At 41.3% G+C, this 15,589-nt stretch overlaps 1 protein-coding gene across 4 annotated transcripts in view; it reads left to right on the forward strand.

Moving 5' to 3' along the window:
* ZFAT (zinc finger and AT-hook domain containing) overlaps window positions 1-15,589 on the forward strand; it is a 185,476-nt gene that overhangs the window by 113,400 nt on the left and 56,487 nt on the right. For all 4 annotated transcript variants that reach the window (XM_067467276.1, XM_067467277.1, XM_060775905.2 and 1 more), the window contains 2 exons: window positions 8,694-8,781; window positions 13,039-13,188. In XM_067467276.1, the coding sequence (XP_067323377.1) occupies window positions 8,694-8,781; window positions 13,039-13,188 (238 nt within the window). The remainder of the gene's footprint in view (window positions 1-8,693; window positions 8,782-13,038; window positions 13,189-15,589) is intronic.

Below are 15,589 nucleotides of genomic sequence, written 5' to 3' on the forward strand. Positions count from 1 at the left end.
TAGGGCTTGTTCTCCAGACCCTTGATCATTTTAGTCGCCCTCCTCTGGACACATTCTAGCTTGTCAATATCTCTCTTGAATTGTGGTGCCCAGAATTGGACACAATATTCCAGGTGTGGTCTCACCAAAGCAGAATAGAGGGGTAGCATTACTTCCCTAGATCTAGACACTATGCTCCTATTGATGCAGGCCAAAATCCCATTGTCTTTTTTGCCGCCACATCACATTGTTGACTCATGTTTAACTTGTTGTCCACAAGGACTCCAAGATCTTTTTCACACGTACTGCTCTCGAGCCAGGCATCCCCCATTCTGTATCTTTGCATTTCATTTTTTCTGCCAAAGTGGAGTATCTTGCATTTGTCCCTGTTGAACTTCATTTTGTTAGTTTTGGCCCATCTCTCTAATCTGTCAAGATCGTTTTGAATCCTGCTCCTGTCCTCTGGAGTATTGGCTATCCCTCCCAGTTTTGTGTCATCTGCAAACTTGATGATCCTGCCTTCTAACCCTTCATCTAAGTCATTAATAAAGATGTTGAACAGGACCGGGCCCAGGACGGAACCCTGCGGCACTCCGCTCGTCACTTCTTTCCAAGATGAAGAGGAAGCATTAGTGAGCACCCTCTGGGTTCGTCCATTTAACCAATTACAGATCCACCTCACCGTAGTTTTGCCTAGCCCATATTGGACTAGTTTCCTTGCCAGAAGGTCATGGAGGGCCTTGTCGAAGGCCTTACTGAAATCCAGGTACGTTACATCCACGGCATTCCCCGCATCTACCCAGCTTGTAACTCTATCGAAAAAAGCAATCTGTTAGTTGGGGTTTTTTTGTTGGTGTTTGTGTAAAATAGAAGACCTGTGTAAAATTCCTCCTATAACCCTATGAAATTGTTTGGCAAGGATAGGAGTTATGTTTTTGTGGTTGTTTCTGAATCGCTGCAGATTTAGAAATCAGCAAATAAACTCATATTCAACTAGCCGGGATGCCCTTCCAGAGGCATGCCAAAACTATATATGCAGTCTCTCATGTAATTGTGGTGTTTTAAAGGAACTGATATAGTATAACAACTATCTGAACCTATCAGTTCTATCACTCCAGAGTAGTCATTGTTTACCAGCCCCAATTAGGAAAACAGAATACAGACAAGCACATTCTGTTCTGTGTGAAGTCCTCACCGGACATTTTACCTGTTTTTTGTCCTTCAGAAAGTCTTCTAAAAGGCAGGGTTTCTAAAAGCCTGGGCTGAATGAGCACTCTGTGTCCAGGGAAAATGCAGATACTGAGATTGACAAGAAGTGTATTGTAAGAGAGTCCCAACTGGGTCATTAAGTGAGTCTGTGTTACCATCTATGACAAGGGCATCCCGATGAGCCTCCAGTCTGTGATGGAGGCTTTCTTTGGGACTCCCCATTTATTACCTGAACAGGCTGAGGAATGCAAAGTCTCAGACCAAGAAATTCCTTCAGGCTGATTGGAAGAGTGACAGGGTTACTCCGAAGGATTAACGCAGTAACAGGTTTCTCCAGGCATTTCTAGGATTACTCTGCAAATGTGCCAAAAGACGGAGACTTGCTGAGAAAATCTGCCACATTCACTTTGCCGTTAAAAGAGGCAGCTTTGGCCAGGCATTCTCTGCATGATTCCTGAAGATGTCACGGGCATATTTCAAGGAAGTTATTGGTTGAGAGAACTTCTTTTGAAGTGTTGCTACCAACCTGCTTTGCCAATTTTCATGTTTTTGTCTTCTTCCCCCTTCTCTCTGATACTCTCATTTGAAACATTTCAGGTTTCTTATTCACAAAGACTGGCCACCTCTTTTCTTTTTCAGAGTACATTCTTCCCAATTTAATTGTGTTGCTGGATTTTCGGGTGTATGTGGGGTGTATTTGTTTCTGGAATTATTATTATCATTATTATTACTACTACTACTATTACTATTACTTGATTTATATTCCACCCTTCTCAGAGTGGATTGCAGCATATAAACAGACACAGGCAAACATTCAGTGCCTCGTTACTATGAAATACGATGAGACACACAAACACAAAGGCAAAGGCTTCTCCTTTCATTTCTGGCTCTGGAGGTGGTGCTCCTCTCCAGCTCTTGGGGAAGTGCTCTTCTTCATTTCCAAACCCAGGAGCTTGCATTGTCCATAGACACCTCCTGGTCATGAGGCCGGCATGACTGCTTGGAGTATCTTTTTGCCTTTTCTCACTGAGGCGGTACCTATTGATTGACTCACATTTGCATGTTTTCCAAATGCTTTTTTCGTGTCAGGTGTTGTAGCTCACTTTGAGCCTGAACTTTCTGAGCCTGAGTTTCATCAGGACGAGGAGGATGATGGGTTACAGATTACTGAACATGCCCCTGTTGTTGAGGCAGACAGTGTTGATTCTGAAAAAGAGACGGCATTTCTGTTTCCCAGAGAAAGGAATGTTGTTTTAGATCATGATTTAAGTGAATCTTCACAGCTGCAGGTGGAGGAGTTGGCTGCTCCATCTGGGAGCTCAGTGCCTCTCAGTTCCCAGGGTGACCAGTCCTAGGATAATGAGTTATCTGGCCTTGAAGCTGATAGAGATTTGATTAAGGAGGACCATTTGCAATTAAGGATATGCCGAAGTGCACGGCTTGCCAGCAAATGGGAAGTTCGAGGTCAACGTAATGCTTTCATGCTAGGGAAACATATTTAATGATCTGATTGAAGTCAATCCTTTGTCAGTGCAATGTTGCTTACACCCTGTTAACTTCTCTGGAATTACCTTGACTTTTGGGGAAAGCTTTTAGCTCTTTGGGACTTTGGTTTTGGTCTTGGTTTTTGGGGACCTTGTCATGCTGCCATGGATTCTTTTTTAACCAATGCTAATTGATTATACTTCATATTATTTGCCTTTGGAGCTTGGAAACTTTGCCTTTGCATTTAAGACTCTGTTTTGGCTATTGAACTTTTGCAACTTTATTTCTATGTTTATGATTTTGCTTTTTCTTCAATAAACTACAAAACCTACAGCCTTGGTGTGTGGTGGTGTTTTGAGCAAGGTGAATCTATCCTGAGCTGCGACATCAGGAGTGACTTGAGAAACTGCAGATTGCTTTTGGTGTGAGAGAATTGGCTGTCTGTAAGGATGTTGCCTAAGGGATGCCCAGTTGTTTTGATATTTTACCATGTGGGAGGCTTTTCTCATGTCCCAACATGAGGAGCTGAAGTTGACAGAGGGAGCTCATCCGCACTCTTCCTGGATTTGAACCTCTGACCTGTCAGTCTTCAGTCCTGCCAGCACAAGGGTTTAATTCATTGCACCACTGGGGGGCTCCTTTCAAACTGCTATGTTGCCAGGAGCTGGGGCTGACAGTGGGAGCTCACACCATCCTTTGGATTAGAACCTCCAACCTTCGGGTCAGCAGTTCAGCAGCAGAACGGTTTAACCCATTGTGCCCCCACATTTATTACCTGCTTCTCCTTGGAAAAACCATCTGAGTCTGTTTATTTGAACTGTGTAGGCATACAGGTATTCAGTATGTATCAAGAGAAAAACAAGAGAAAATGGATTTGTATCAGATGGTCCATACAGATGGTGTGTTTTTGTTTCCCTATGAGTATCAGGCATCTTTTGATCGTGAACTTGTTTATAATCCTCTTGTTTCTGCAAGGCAATGCCAAGGGTCATGTTCAAAATGCTAGAATGCCACTGAAAAAGGACCTACAGATCTGGAGATGCTTTGAAGATGACTGCCAGTCCCATTGGGATGTTTGTATGCTCTTATTAAAGCTCAGCACTAGAATTTTTTCTCTTATGAACAGAATAGCCTGCCAAGGAAATATATTTAATTGTTCCCATGCTGCGTAAACCTAGTAGTGCGTAGAAGGCCCCACAAATAAGAGAGATGGTCTTCTACCATTTTCCTGTGCAGAAGAAAAAAGAAATATTTCCTCTGCATTCTGCCTCTTCCTTCACAAGGCATGAGCATTTTTATCTCTGTGCCTCCTGTGGCAATTTGCTTTTTGAGGAAGCAAATCTTGGCATTTGCAGAAGTGCAACAGCATGTCTCTTCTAGCCTGTTAGAGTTCCCAGGAGTCCTTGTTGAACTAACTCCATATGTTCAGAATGCAGTTAGCATCGCAAATTCAACATGTTGGCTCTGGAATTATGATATGTTGGAGGAGCTGCACATTTATTTTTTGCTTTCTGAACTAGTCAGGCTGCATTGTGTAGATGAGCAGAGACAAATAGACAGTGGAATGCAATGGACAAGACCAACACGTGTTGAAAAAAAACAGTCCTGTTGTTTTAGGTCAATATTTATTGATTGCTAATTGCTCTTCCTTCCTCCCAACATGAAAGTCAAAGTGGCTTCCAGCATTGAAATAAAATAAATCTAAAAACTAATTAATTATCATAATTTAAAAAGTTTTTAAACAAGTTAATTAAAACAGTATAAAATAATCCAGAACCAAAACCATGAGTGCAAAAGTATAATACACTCCACTCCCCGTTAAAAGATCCTTCTGTGGGCCGTGATGGCACAACTGGTTATACAGCTGAGCTGCTGAAATTGCTGACCGGAAGGTTCGCAGTTCGAATCCATGGGACGGGGTGAGCTCCCACTGTTAGGCCCAGCTTCTGCCAAACTAGCAGTTTGAAAACATGCAAATGTGAGTAGATCAATACGTACCACCTCATGCGTACTTACCTTAGGAAGGTAAATGGCACCTCATGCAGTCATGCTGGCTATATGACCTAGGAGATGTCTACGGACAATGCGGGCTCTTTGGCTTAGAAATGGAGATGAGCACCATCCCTTAGAGCCAGAAGGGAAAACCTCTACCTTTATCTGTGTTTTGTTTTTTCTAGGCATTGAATGGTTGCCTTTGTGTTTGTGTATGCTGGAATCCACCCTGAGTCCCCTCGGGGAGATAGGGCAGAATACAAATAAAGTATTATTATTATTATTATTATTTTATTGACACAAAAACACAGTATGACACAGCAAACAAGATCTATATGCTGGATTTCGTATCACAAAATCACAAGTCGAACACTTCCCAAGCGTTTAGGACTATGTGATGTATTTTCAAATGATGTGCGCAGATCCAAGTAAGGTGGCCTTTTCCAGTTGAAAGATTGTGATTTTGTTGTTGTTGTTGTTGTTGTTGTTGTTATTATTATTATTTGACTCACAACAAGATGAGTCCACAGCAGACAAGATCACTCTGCTGGTTGTTGTATTGGATCACATGTCAAACACTTCCCAAGTGTCTAGGACTGTGTGATATATCGACGAATAAAGCATGCAGATCCCAGTAAGGTGGCCTTCTGCAGCTGGCAGATGGTAATTTTGTCAGTGCAGATTGTGTTTAAGTGCAGGCCAAGGTCTTTAGGCACTGCACCCAGTGTGCCGATCACCACTGGGACTGCCTTTACTGGCTTGTGCCAGAGTCTTTGCAGTTCGATCTTTAAATCCTCATATTGTGTCAGCTTTTCCAGTTGTTTCTCTTCAGTCCTCTTCAGTCCTGGGATTGCAACATCAACGATCCATACTTTGTTTTTTAATATGATTGTGAGGTCAGGAGTATTATGCCGCACAACTCTATTTGAATTTAGAAGTCCCAGAGTAGTTTGACGTGTTCATTTTCTGTAACTTTTTCAGTCTTATGATCCCACCAGTTCTTTGTCGCAGGCAGATGGTATTTGTGACACAAGTTCCAATGAATTACTACTACTACTACTACTACTACTACTATGCACAGATAGTTAATTACCAAAATTGTAACATGAGTGATGTAGCTGAAAACCTAAGCCAGAGAGAGCATCCTAATATTTGTTGCAATTCTGTTATACTGAATTATGCCAGGTGTGGGCCATAAATATTTCTCAGTGTATCTGCGCACACATAAGTTCAGGCAGAAAGGGGAAAATGGCACATGAAAGTGCCATAAAGTGTATTGAAAGGAAACCATACTCCTAACCTGTTGTTCAAGTAATGCCAGTGTGTACTGAAAGATTCAAAACTCAGCTTGAACTGAAGAGCTGCAGTTGCCCAGAAAAAACGATTGAGAAGCCTATGGCTGTTCTTGTATGTCTCATTTCCTGTAGTTGCTTTATGTTCTGCCAGTGGGTGCCTGGCAAGCAATTGATTGACCACTACATTAACAGAAGGTAGGGATAGGTGGTCGTCCTTTTGTTAGATTGGAAGAAACTCTGGGGTGAAGAAGAAACAACAAGTTGCAAGGCTGTAATTTGGAAAGCTGCTCCATCCCATACATTGATCCCTTTAAGAGTATAACTTTAGTTCTTCTCGTTCTTACTGCCTCAAATTGGTTAACCCTAACTCTTCTGCTGAATCCATTCTAGCTATGACATTATTTTATCCCAACTTGGTTTGCTTATGTATCCGTCAGGCTCTGTTGTTTTCTGTTATTGTTGCAATGCTGTTGTTTTTTTGTTGCAAAGTTCCCAACACAGCCCAAACTATTTCCATTGGGTTCATTTTGTACATACTAAATGACAGCGTGAATGGAAACAAGATATGAACTTATAACAGGATAACTAGCAGTCCAGTGGTTTCTGAATTGGCCCTTTAGGCTGCAAGGTTGCTTTCTGATGGCTGGGGTTTTGAGTTGTCAGTAGAATTGACAGTTATTCTAGCAGATTATGCAGCCTCATCACTTCAAGATCTTGCCCCAAGCCCTTACTGGGTTGTGGGTTGCCATGTCCATAACCCTGGGAATAAAGCACTGCTAGAGCATAAAATGCACTCATGCATCACAGTTCCTTTCTCTTAGATTCTCTTACTGGCCATGTAACCCTCTGTTTTTCATACAGTTTCCAGAATATACGTTAGCCTGTATATATGGATTGATAATATACAGTATATATGGATTGATAATATACAGTAGCAGCATAACATATTTATCACCTGACTACTAGGCTTGAGCATTCTGGGTAAACTGCAATCTGTTTTGGTGTCACAGATTTTGGTGGGGGCCCTAATCCATTTTTTTGGGAGCCTCCCGAAGTCAGGAGGGCAGATATCTGTTTTTGCTCAGGGTGCCAAAATATTCATTTTCTGTCCAGCCCATTATAGGGAGGGGCTTCCCAGGCTCCCCTTCTCGTCATTTTAGGCATCTAAGCTGTTTCTACTCTAGAGGAGGGTGCTGCAGGCAGGCCATGAAACATTCTTTCATAGACATTTAAAGGAGGGCTTCTTAAAGCTGTTTGTACTCTAGAGGAGAGGTGCTGCAGGTACTGGCGTATGCGCTTTCTCGCCCAGGCCTGCACCGCGCCACACACTAATTCCAAGGTATTTAAAGGAGGCTTCTTAAAACTGTTTCTACTCTAGAGGTGATGGTGCAGGCAGGCATACTTTAAGGAGGCTTCTTACCTGTTTCTACTCTAGAGGAGAGGTGCCGCAAGCACTAGCATGGGCACTTTCTCTCCCCGGCCTGCACCACACCATACACATTTTCCAAGGCATTTTAAGGAGGCTTACCCACTTCCAGGTAAGGAAGAATAATGACCTCCTGGAGCTATCCTCCCTGGACTTCCTTTAAAAAAACCCCTCTTTTTTCCTGGCACACTTCAGTCTCCTTTCTGCTTTGGCTTTAATTCTTCCTTACAGCTGTTTATTCTCTCCACTTTAGGAAGAGATAACTGGTAGTAGTTTTCAGGAAATGAGGGTTTTGTTTTTGTTTGCTGGTATTAATAAAAAAAAGATGTGATGCCAAAAAGCAGAAGAGGAGCCAAGATCGGCTCCAGCTTGCTTTCATGTTGGGTGGGTTTTCGTACTGGGAGGACCCTTTCTGTTACTTGTTCCTGAAAGTACCGAAGGAAAACAGATCCACACACAAGTCTACTGGCTATTGTAACTTGCATTATCTACAAAAGAAAAAAAAAAGAGAGAAATCAACTTCAAAAAGAAATCATTATTTAGTTCAGTGGTTCTCAACCTGTGGGTCCCCAGGTGTTTTAGCCTACAACTCACAGAAATCTCAGCCAGTTTACCAGCTGTTAGGACTTCTGGGAGCTGAAGGCTGAAGGCCATAACATCTGGGAACCCACAGGTTGAGAATCACTGATTTAGTTGGATAGAGGCCATATTTTACCTTACTGATGACTGAGTATTTGTCCTGGCTGGATCTACACACAGAATAGAATGGGATGGTGTGGTTTGTTCGGGTTTCAGCATATGTTGTTTTTGCCCATATGTCTATCCAGACTGTTAACTCGCATCCAGCCACTTTGAAGTAAATGAAATTTATATTTCATTCTGGATGACAATGACAGCAACTAAAAAGGAAAAATAAAGAATGGTGAGATGGATGATAATGTGTACCCCGTATTCACGATGCAATAACAGCATTGTTCAATCTCCAGAAGCAAATAGATACATTGCACTTTTCTACATGAACATGTAAATCAAATCTTGTATGGAATTACACTGTAGATTTCTTCCCTTGAATTAGATAAAAACTGTGAATCATAATCAACAATGTAGTAATGAAGCCTAATTTTTGTTGTTTCCTTCGGTGTGCCTCATCATGATAATGGTTCTCACATTTCATGCTACCAGCTGAAATTGGGCCTTCCAGTTATCACCTTGTTGGGAGCCATATATTTTCTCAGTGTGTAATGAGTTCAGTAATCAAGTCAATGAACTGATAATGCAATCTTCTTCTTTTCCATATTTCTTTAAAGGACAAAAAGAGTTATTCCTGCCCTGTGTGCGATAAATCATTTTCTGAAGACCGACTTATAAAATCACACATAAAGACAAACCACCCAGGTAAGATAAGACACACTAATGGTTTTTAATGTAGCCTCATCATGGGGCATGCCCTTAGTTGTGTAATAGACTATCATTGCACCATGTCTGTGACTGATTGACACTATATTTATTTGGAAAACAAAGTGGAAGGGATAGAGAAACTTGCTTACTGGTTCAACTTCTATGCCATCAGAAGCTTTCTGAAAAGGGAAAGAGGGTCAATTTTGGGCCCAATACTCAGAACTCAGAACCTTAATTGTGCTACTAGTACTCTCCCGCAACCAATGATGCTGAAATCGGTCTATATCTTTTGGGTGTGAGTTTCCCGTGTATTCAGTCACAAATCTATTGCATTCTCTTCCCACATGCTTTTGTGATTTTTTTAAAACAAGTATTGCATATACAGAAGAGGCTCGCTTATCCAACCTTTGTTCATCCAACGTTTTGTATTATCCAACGCAAAATGCCTCCCGCCCAGATACACAGCTGTTTCAATACATCGTGATGTTTTGGGGCTAAATTTGTAAATACAGTAATTACTACATAACGTTACCATGTATTGAACTGCTTTTTCTGTCGATCTGTTGTAAAACATGATAATGAATTCATCATCCTGGCATTGAGTGTTTGTAGTTTGTATGTTGTGCTCTGCCCAGAGTCCCCTTCAGAGTGAGAACGGTAGAATATAAATGTATTGAATAAATAAAATAAATAAAGAATGATGTTTTGTTATTTGAAAATAATAACGTAATTTGACGCTTAATAGGTTTTTCTTTAATCCCTTCCTTTTATCCAACATTTTTGCTTATCCAACATTCTGTTGGCCTGTTTATGTTGGATAAGTGAGACTATTACACTCATATATAAGTCAGGAAATTTTAGTCAAAACTTCAACCCCAAAACCTGTAAGCACTACAACTTAACGCTTCTCAGAAAAGAAAGCATATGTGAGTAAAGTGGTGAGAGGCAAAAACTTTGTCCATCCTGGAAGAGCCTAAAAGAAGCTTATGTATCTATCGGGCTCTGTTGTTTTCTGTTATTGTTAAGTGCAAGGAGCCCAGGTATCAGGGCTAAGGTTTAATTAAACAAAGAGTACAGGAAACCAAGGGTCAGAGTCTAGGAATCCAACCTAGAGGAGGCAGAGTCAAGGTCTAGGTTAGGACAAAGATACAAAGCTCCACAGAGCTGTTCCCCAGAGGCTTCTTTACTTGGAGATCTCACCTGAAGCTCTCACCTCTTCATCACTGAAGCCTGTGATCCTTTTTTTGCTCCAAGGACTGTTGAACCCTTCCCAAGTTTGCTGAAAATACTGGGAAGAGTCCTCTTTTACTGGAGCTTTCCCCCAGCAGTAACCAAGCAAACAGGCTGCTGAACATGACAACTCTGTCCTTTTTAATGTGGGCAGGAATATGGAGATAGGAGTAGCTGGCCCCTCTTCACAGGATGCCCCTCAACCTTTCCATAGGCTTAACAAAATCCATAATTTTGCCCCCAATACATGAGGTCAACTTTTACAAGGCTTCAATATGTAAAGTACATAAGATTTTTGTGTGAAATTTACCCACGCACATGCTTTATATTTGTGTTGCCTGAATAAACACACTTTAATACAAAAATGTTTTTATTTTCCTATAGAGAACAAATGGAATACAAGGGGTGGGGTGGGAGGGAGATGGAAAGAGAGAAGGAGAGAGGAAGAGAAATTGCATTAACCTGAAATCTAGCTATTGACAGAGTGTAGTATATTTACCACAATCTTAATGTTGTGCATTACAGCGCAGAATAAATGTGTTTATGGTTTACAGATTTCCATTATAAATCTTCATATTATGATTCGGTTTTGATCTTTCTTCCATGGTTGAGAGAGGACTGTGATGGATATTGAATACCTTTCTGGTTGGGTTGCAAATATGGGGAAGACAGGATTGACCGGCTCTTTCCTCCTCCCTTCCAGCTGCAAACCTGGTTAACTCGAGTGTTGCTGTGCAAAAGTGCCCGCGTTTGCATACTTCAGTCTCCATTGACCTGTTTGGTACATGGCATTATCTCAATTACCCAATAGACAAGAGCAGACCCTGCTCAAACCCGCCACTTGGCTTTATGATAGGATTTTATATATATACCCTCACCTCATTTCCACATTTTCTCTCTTCATCTTGAAGATGGTAAAATATACTCTATTAGTCTCGAGAGCTTCTTCATTTTCAAGACTGAATTTTCCAGTTGCATAGCTAAACTGTAATAATTTCTGCCTTTCTGCATGGGCCTTTAAAAATCAGAAGAGTTGGATGGGTTGTTTGTATCTTTTGGATCAGCCAGACAGTCCTTTTGTACTTGCTATGAATGTGCTTTGCCTATTTCCCAAAGGGGAAAATGTACAGAGATGTAAATTTCAGAAACCTCAAAGGAATTAAAAACAGAACTTGTTTTCTCATTCCTGTGTATGAGGAAAGAAATCCCTTGGAAATGTGGGTAAGAGATTTTATCACTTATCTACTTGATAACTAGTCATCTTTACGGGGAGCTGAAGGCAGAAAAAGTGAAATGCAAAGATACAGAATGGGGGACGACTGGCTCGACAGCAGTTTGTGAAAAAGATCTTGGGAGTCCTCATGGACATGAAGGTGAACATGAGCCAGGAATGTCATGTGGCAACTAAAAAAGTCAATGAGATTTTGGCCTGCATAGTTCCTAGATCCAGGGAAGTCATGCTACCCCTCTATTCTGCTTTGGTCAGACCACACCTTGAATACTGTGTCCAGTGCTGGGCACCACAGTTGAAGGGAGATGTTGACAAGCTGGAATGTGTCCAGAGGAGGGCGACTAAAATGATCAAGGGTTTGGAGAACAAGCCCTATGAGGAGTACCTTAAAGAGCTGGGCATGTTTAGCTTGCAGAAGAGAAGGCTGAGACAAGACATGATGAGGGCCATGTATAAAGAGGTGAGGGGAAGTCATAGGGAGGAGGAAGCAAGCTTGTTTTCTAATGCACTGGAGACTAGGATGCAGAACAATGGCTTCAGGAAAGGAGATTCTACCTGAACATTAGGAAGAACTTCCTGACTGTGAGTGCTGTTCAACAGGGGAACTCTCTGCCCCAGAGTGTGGTGGAGGCTCCTTCTTTGGAAGCTTTTAAACAGAGGCTGGATGGCCATCTGTCAGGGGTGCTTTGAATGCAATATTCCTGCTTCTTGGCAGGGGGTTGGACTGGATGGCCCATGAGGTCTCTTCCAACTCTATGATTCTATGATTCTAGGGGAACTCTCTGCCCCGGAGTGTGGTGTAGGCTCCTTCTTTGGAGGCTTTTAAACAGAGGCTGGATGGCCATCTGTCAGGGGTGCATTGAATGCAATTTTCTTGTTCCTTGGCAGAATAGGGTTGGACTGGATGGTCCACGAGGTCTCTTCCAACTCTATGATTCTACGATGTTGTATAGCCATATTCCCTCTTGTGCCTAGAGACTGACCACACAAAAATCCACCATTATCCCACTATTTTGAGTAAAGAGATCAGATTCTGCCCTTCCCAAGGGAAATTTTCTTTAATCTCCAGATTTCTACAACTGTTGTATCTCAAGAAAACTAAGAAAATGATTAAGGGAATGGAAACATAGAAAATTCAGCGTTCTAAGCATGAGTCTCCCACTTCAAACCCTGATTCCTCCCATGTTTTCTGGCAAATCCCTCATAAGGAATACTTACAGACCTGAAGACCAATCATTAGATTGATGATTATACACCACTGAGACAGTGCCATCCTACCTCTTCATTATTTCTGGCAATTATACCATACCTCTGGATGATTAGGCCTTCTGCGGGTATTAACAAGCTGTCTGCTTGGATATTGCTGACTTCCCTGGAAATCCCAGATGCAACCTTAAACAAATGTTATGCTCCTTCTTGAGAGTATTGAAACACATAAATATTTGGTTAGCAAAGCTACCCTGCTCGGTATTACCCACTTGAGGATGCTTTCTGTTTGGGGAAAAACATGGTTTTTGCACCAGTGGTGGGACTAGATTCTAATTTATCTCTAAAATAATCAGTTGCCATGGAAGCTCATGACACAAAAGCAGGATTGGAAAGGCCAATAAGTGGGATGCTGTTTCCTTTGACTACAAAAAGCTCATCTGGGAGGAGACCATGCAAAGGAAAAACTCCTAAAAAGTTGCAAGAGGCAGCACTGTAACAATATTCAATAATTTGTTTAATTTTGACCTATTCCCTAAAGGTGAAAGATGATTTATTTTGCTTCCTCCCTTTTTTCTCCATCCCAGAGGTTTCAATGAACACCATCTCAGAGATTGTTGGCAGGAGAGTTCAGCTGAAAGGGCTGATAGGAAAGCGAGCCATGAAATGCCCCTATTGCAATTTTTATTTCATGAAGAATGGATCAGACCTCCAGCGCCACATTTGGGCCCATGAAGGTGAGTCCGGCTGAGTCAGCACCTTCCTTTTCAGCTGGTAATTTATTATGTACCAAATTGGACAAAATGTTTGATTGCATTTTAGAGTATCTGTTTCTGTTTTGAGCTACTTGCTACAGGGGAACAATTTTGTCAGGTTTGTGACCGTGGCATTTTAACTACTGTTCTTGGATAGAATTAGTGTCCTTCCCAATGTTCCATGGATGCAATCTTGTCTAGGACAGGGCCTTCTCGGTCGTGGCTCCCTGCCTGTGGAATGCACTTCCAAATGAGATACGATCAACCCCATCCCTCCTGGCTTTCAGGAAGAAATTGAAATCGTGGTTCTGGGATCAGGATTTCAGACAGCAGACATAAATCAGCACTTTGGTTGGAAATGGATTGGCAAGGCGATATATATGAGGATACGGTTTTATTGTTTAACTAGCCATCCCCTGCCACACGTTGCTGTGGCCCAGTCTGTGTATATGTGTATATGTGTGTGTATATATTTGTGCATATGTGGTTTTGTGCATGCATTGTAATGCATTTTTATTTTATTTTATTTTATTTGGCTTTTGAAGTGCCTTCCACTGTGTTTTTCAGTGTTTTTATGAGTGATGGTCACTTGTTGGCCAGAGAGGTATCTTGTGTCCAAATTTGGTGTCAATTCACCCAGTTGTTTTTGAGTTATGTTAATCCCACAAACGAACATTACATTTTTATTTATATAGATTAATGTTTTATGTACTGTTTTAATTAATGGTGTATGTATTTTATGTATTTTAATGGCTTAATGGATTTTTTTGTATTTAATGGTTATTGTATTTAATTGTTTATATGTAATGTCATCGAATCGCTGCCAGTGTTAGCCATCCTGAGTCCCCCTTTGGGGGTAGAAAAGAGACGGGGTAGAAATAACGGAAATAATAAAGTAATAATAATAGGAACCCTACAGCTACTATTTTTAAAAAATGCTGCTTGTTAACAAAAGATTAGGTCATGCTAAGAATAAGAATAATTGTACACATGCATGTTCCTTTCATCTACAGGAAATGAGATTCCACCTGAACATTAGGAAGAACTTCCTTACTGTAAGAGCTGTTCAACAGTGGAACTCTCTGCTTCAAATTGTGGCGGAGGCTTCTTCTGTGGAGGCTTTTAAACAAAGGCTGGGTGGCCATCTGTCAGGGGTGCTTTGGATGTGATTTTCCTGCTTCTTGGCAGGGGGTTGGATTGGATGGCCTACGGGGTCTCTTCCAACTCAGTGATTGTATGATCTAAATATCTTTCTGTTATCAAATACTTTCCATTTTCTGGGAATAATAATAATAATAATAATAATAATACCTCATTACCTCTGAGGATGCTTGCCATAGATGCAGGCGAAACGTCAGGAGAAAAATTGCCTCCAGAACATGGCCATATAGCCCGGAAAAACCTACAACAACCCAATAATAATAATATTTGTATCCCGCTACCATCACCCCAAGGGACTTGGTGCGGCTTACATGAGGCCAAGCCCACAGTACATCCATAAACAAAGACAATAACAAAACAATCAAAGCAATACAATTAAGCTAGATGCTTCCAGTTCCAGATACTCACACTGGCAGACCACTTCTTTGAATGCTTCCAAAAGACTACCCCAGAATGTTTGTTCATCAGTTAATCAGTATTCCCATCTTGGTACTGGTTCCCACCTTGGTACTCGTTCATATTTTTCTGATTTGTTAACATGAGTGGCAAAAGAAAATGTGAAATGAGTCTACTGAAAAGCATCATTGTTAAGGTGGCCATATGTGACATGAGATGGCTTCTTCAAGCATGCAGGTCTTTACTTGATGTTGTGGCCATGAGGTCAAGCTCATGTGTGAGTTTTCTGACCTTTCATGAACATCTCATGTCTGTAGATCAATAGGTACTGTCTCAGCGGGAAGGTAAACATTGCCCCATGCAGTCATACCGGCCACATGACCTAGGTGGTGTCTACAGACAATGCAGGCTTTACGACTTAGGGAAGTACGAGGGGTATTTTTTAAGTAAGGTCCGTTTGAACATAAGTACACAACGAAAGTTTATTTCAAAAAAGTAAATTTATTTTCAGAAAGTACATACTTCACTCTATTTTTCGACATAGTTGCCAAGTTTGTTCAAACACTTATCATACCTCTGAACCAATTTTAAAATACCCTCTTCATAAAAACTTGCCGCCTGCTCCGACAACCAAGAGTTCACTGTAATCAAAGAAGGGCGACCGGTGCAGTCCTCATTGTGGACGTTGTCATGACCATCTTTGAATTGTCGTACCCACTTACGCACTTTGCTTTCACTCATAACAGTATCACCGTACACTTCACCAATCTGTCGATGAATTTCTGCAGCAGGCAGGTTCCTTGCTGACATAAACCATATCAATGAG

This window comes from Anolis sagrei, chromosome 4 (genome assembly GCF_037176765.1).
Source record: "Anolis sagrei isolate rAnoSag1 chromosome 4, rAnoSag1.mat, whole genome shotgun sequence".
NCBI lineage: Eukaryota > Metazoa > Chordata > Lepidosauria > Squamata > Dactyloidae > Anolis > Anolis sagrei.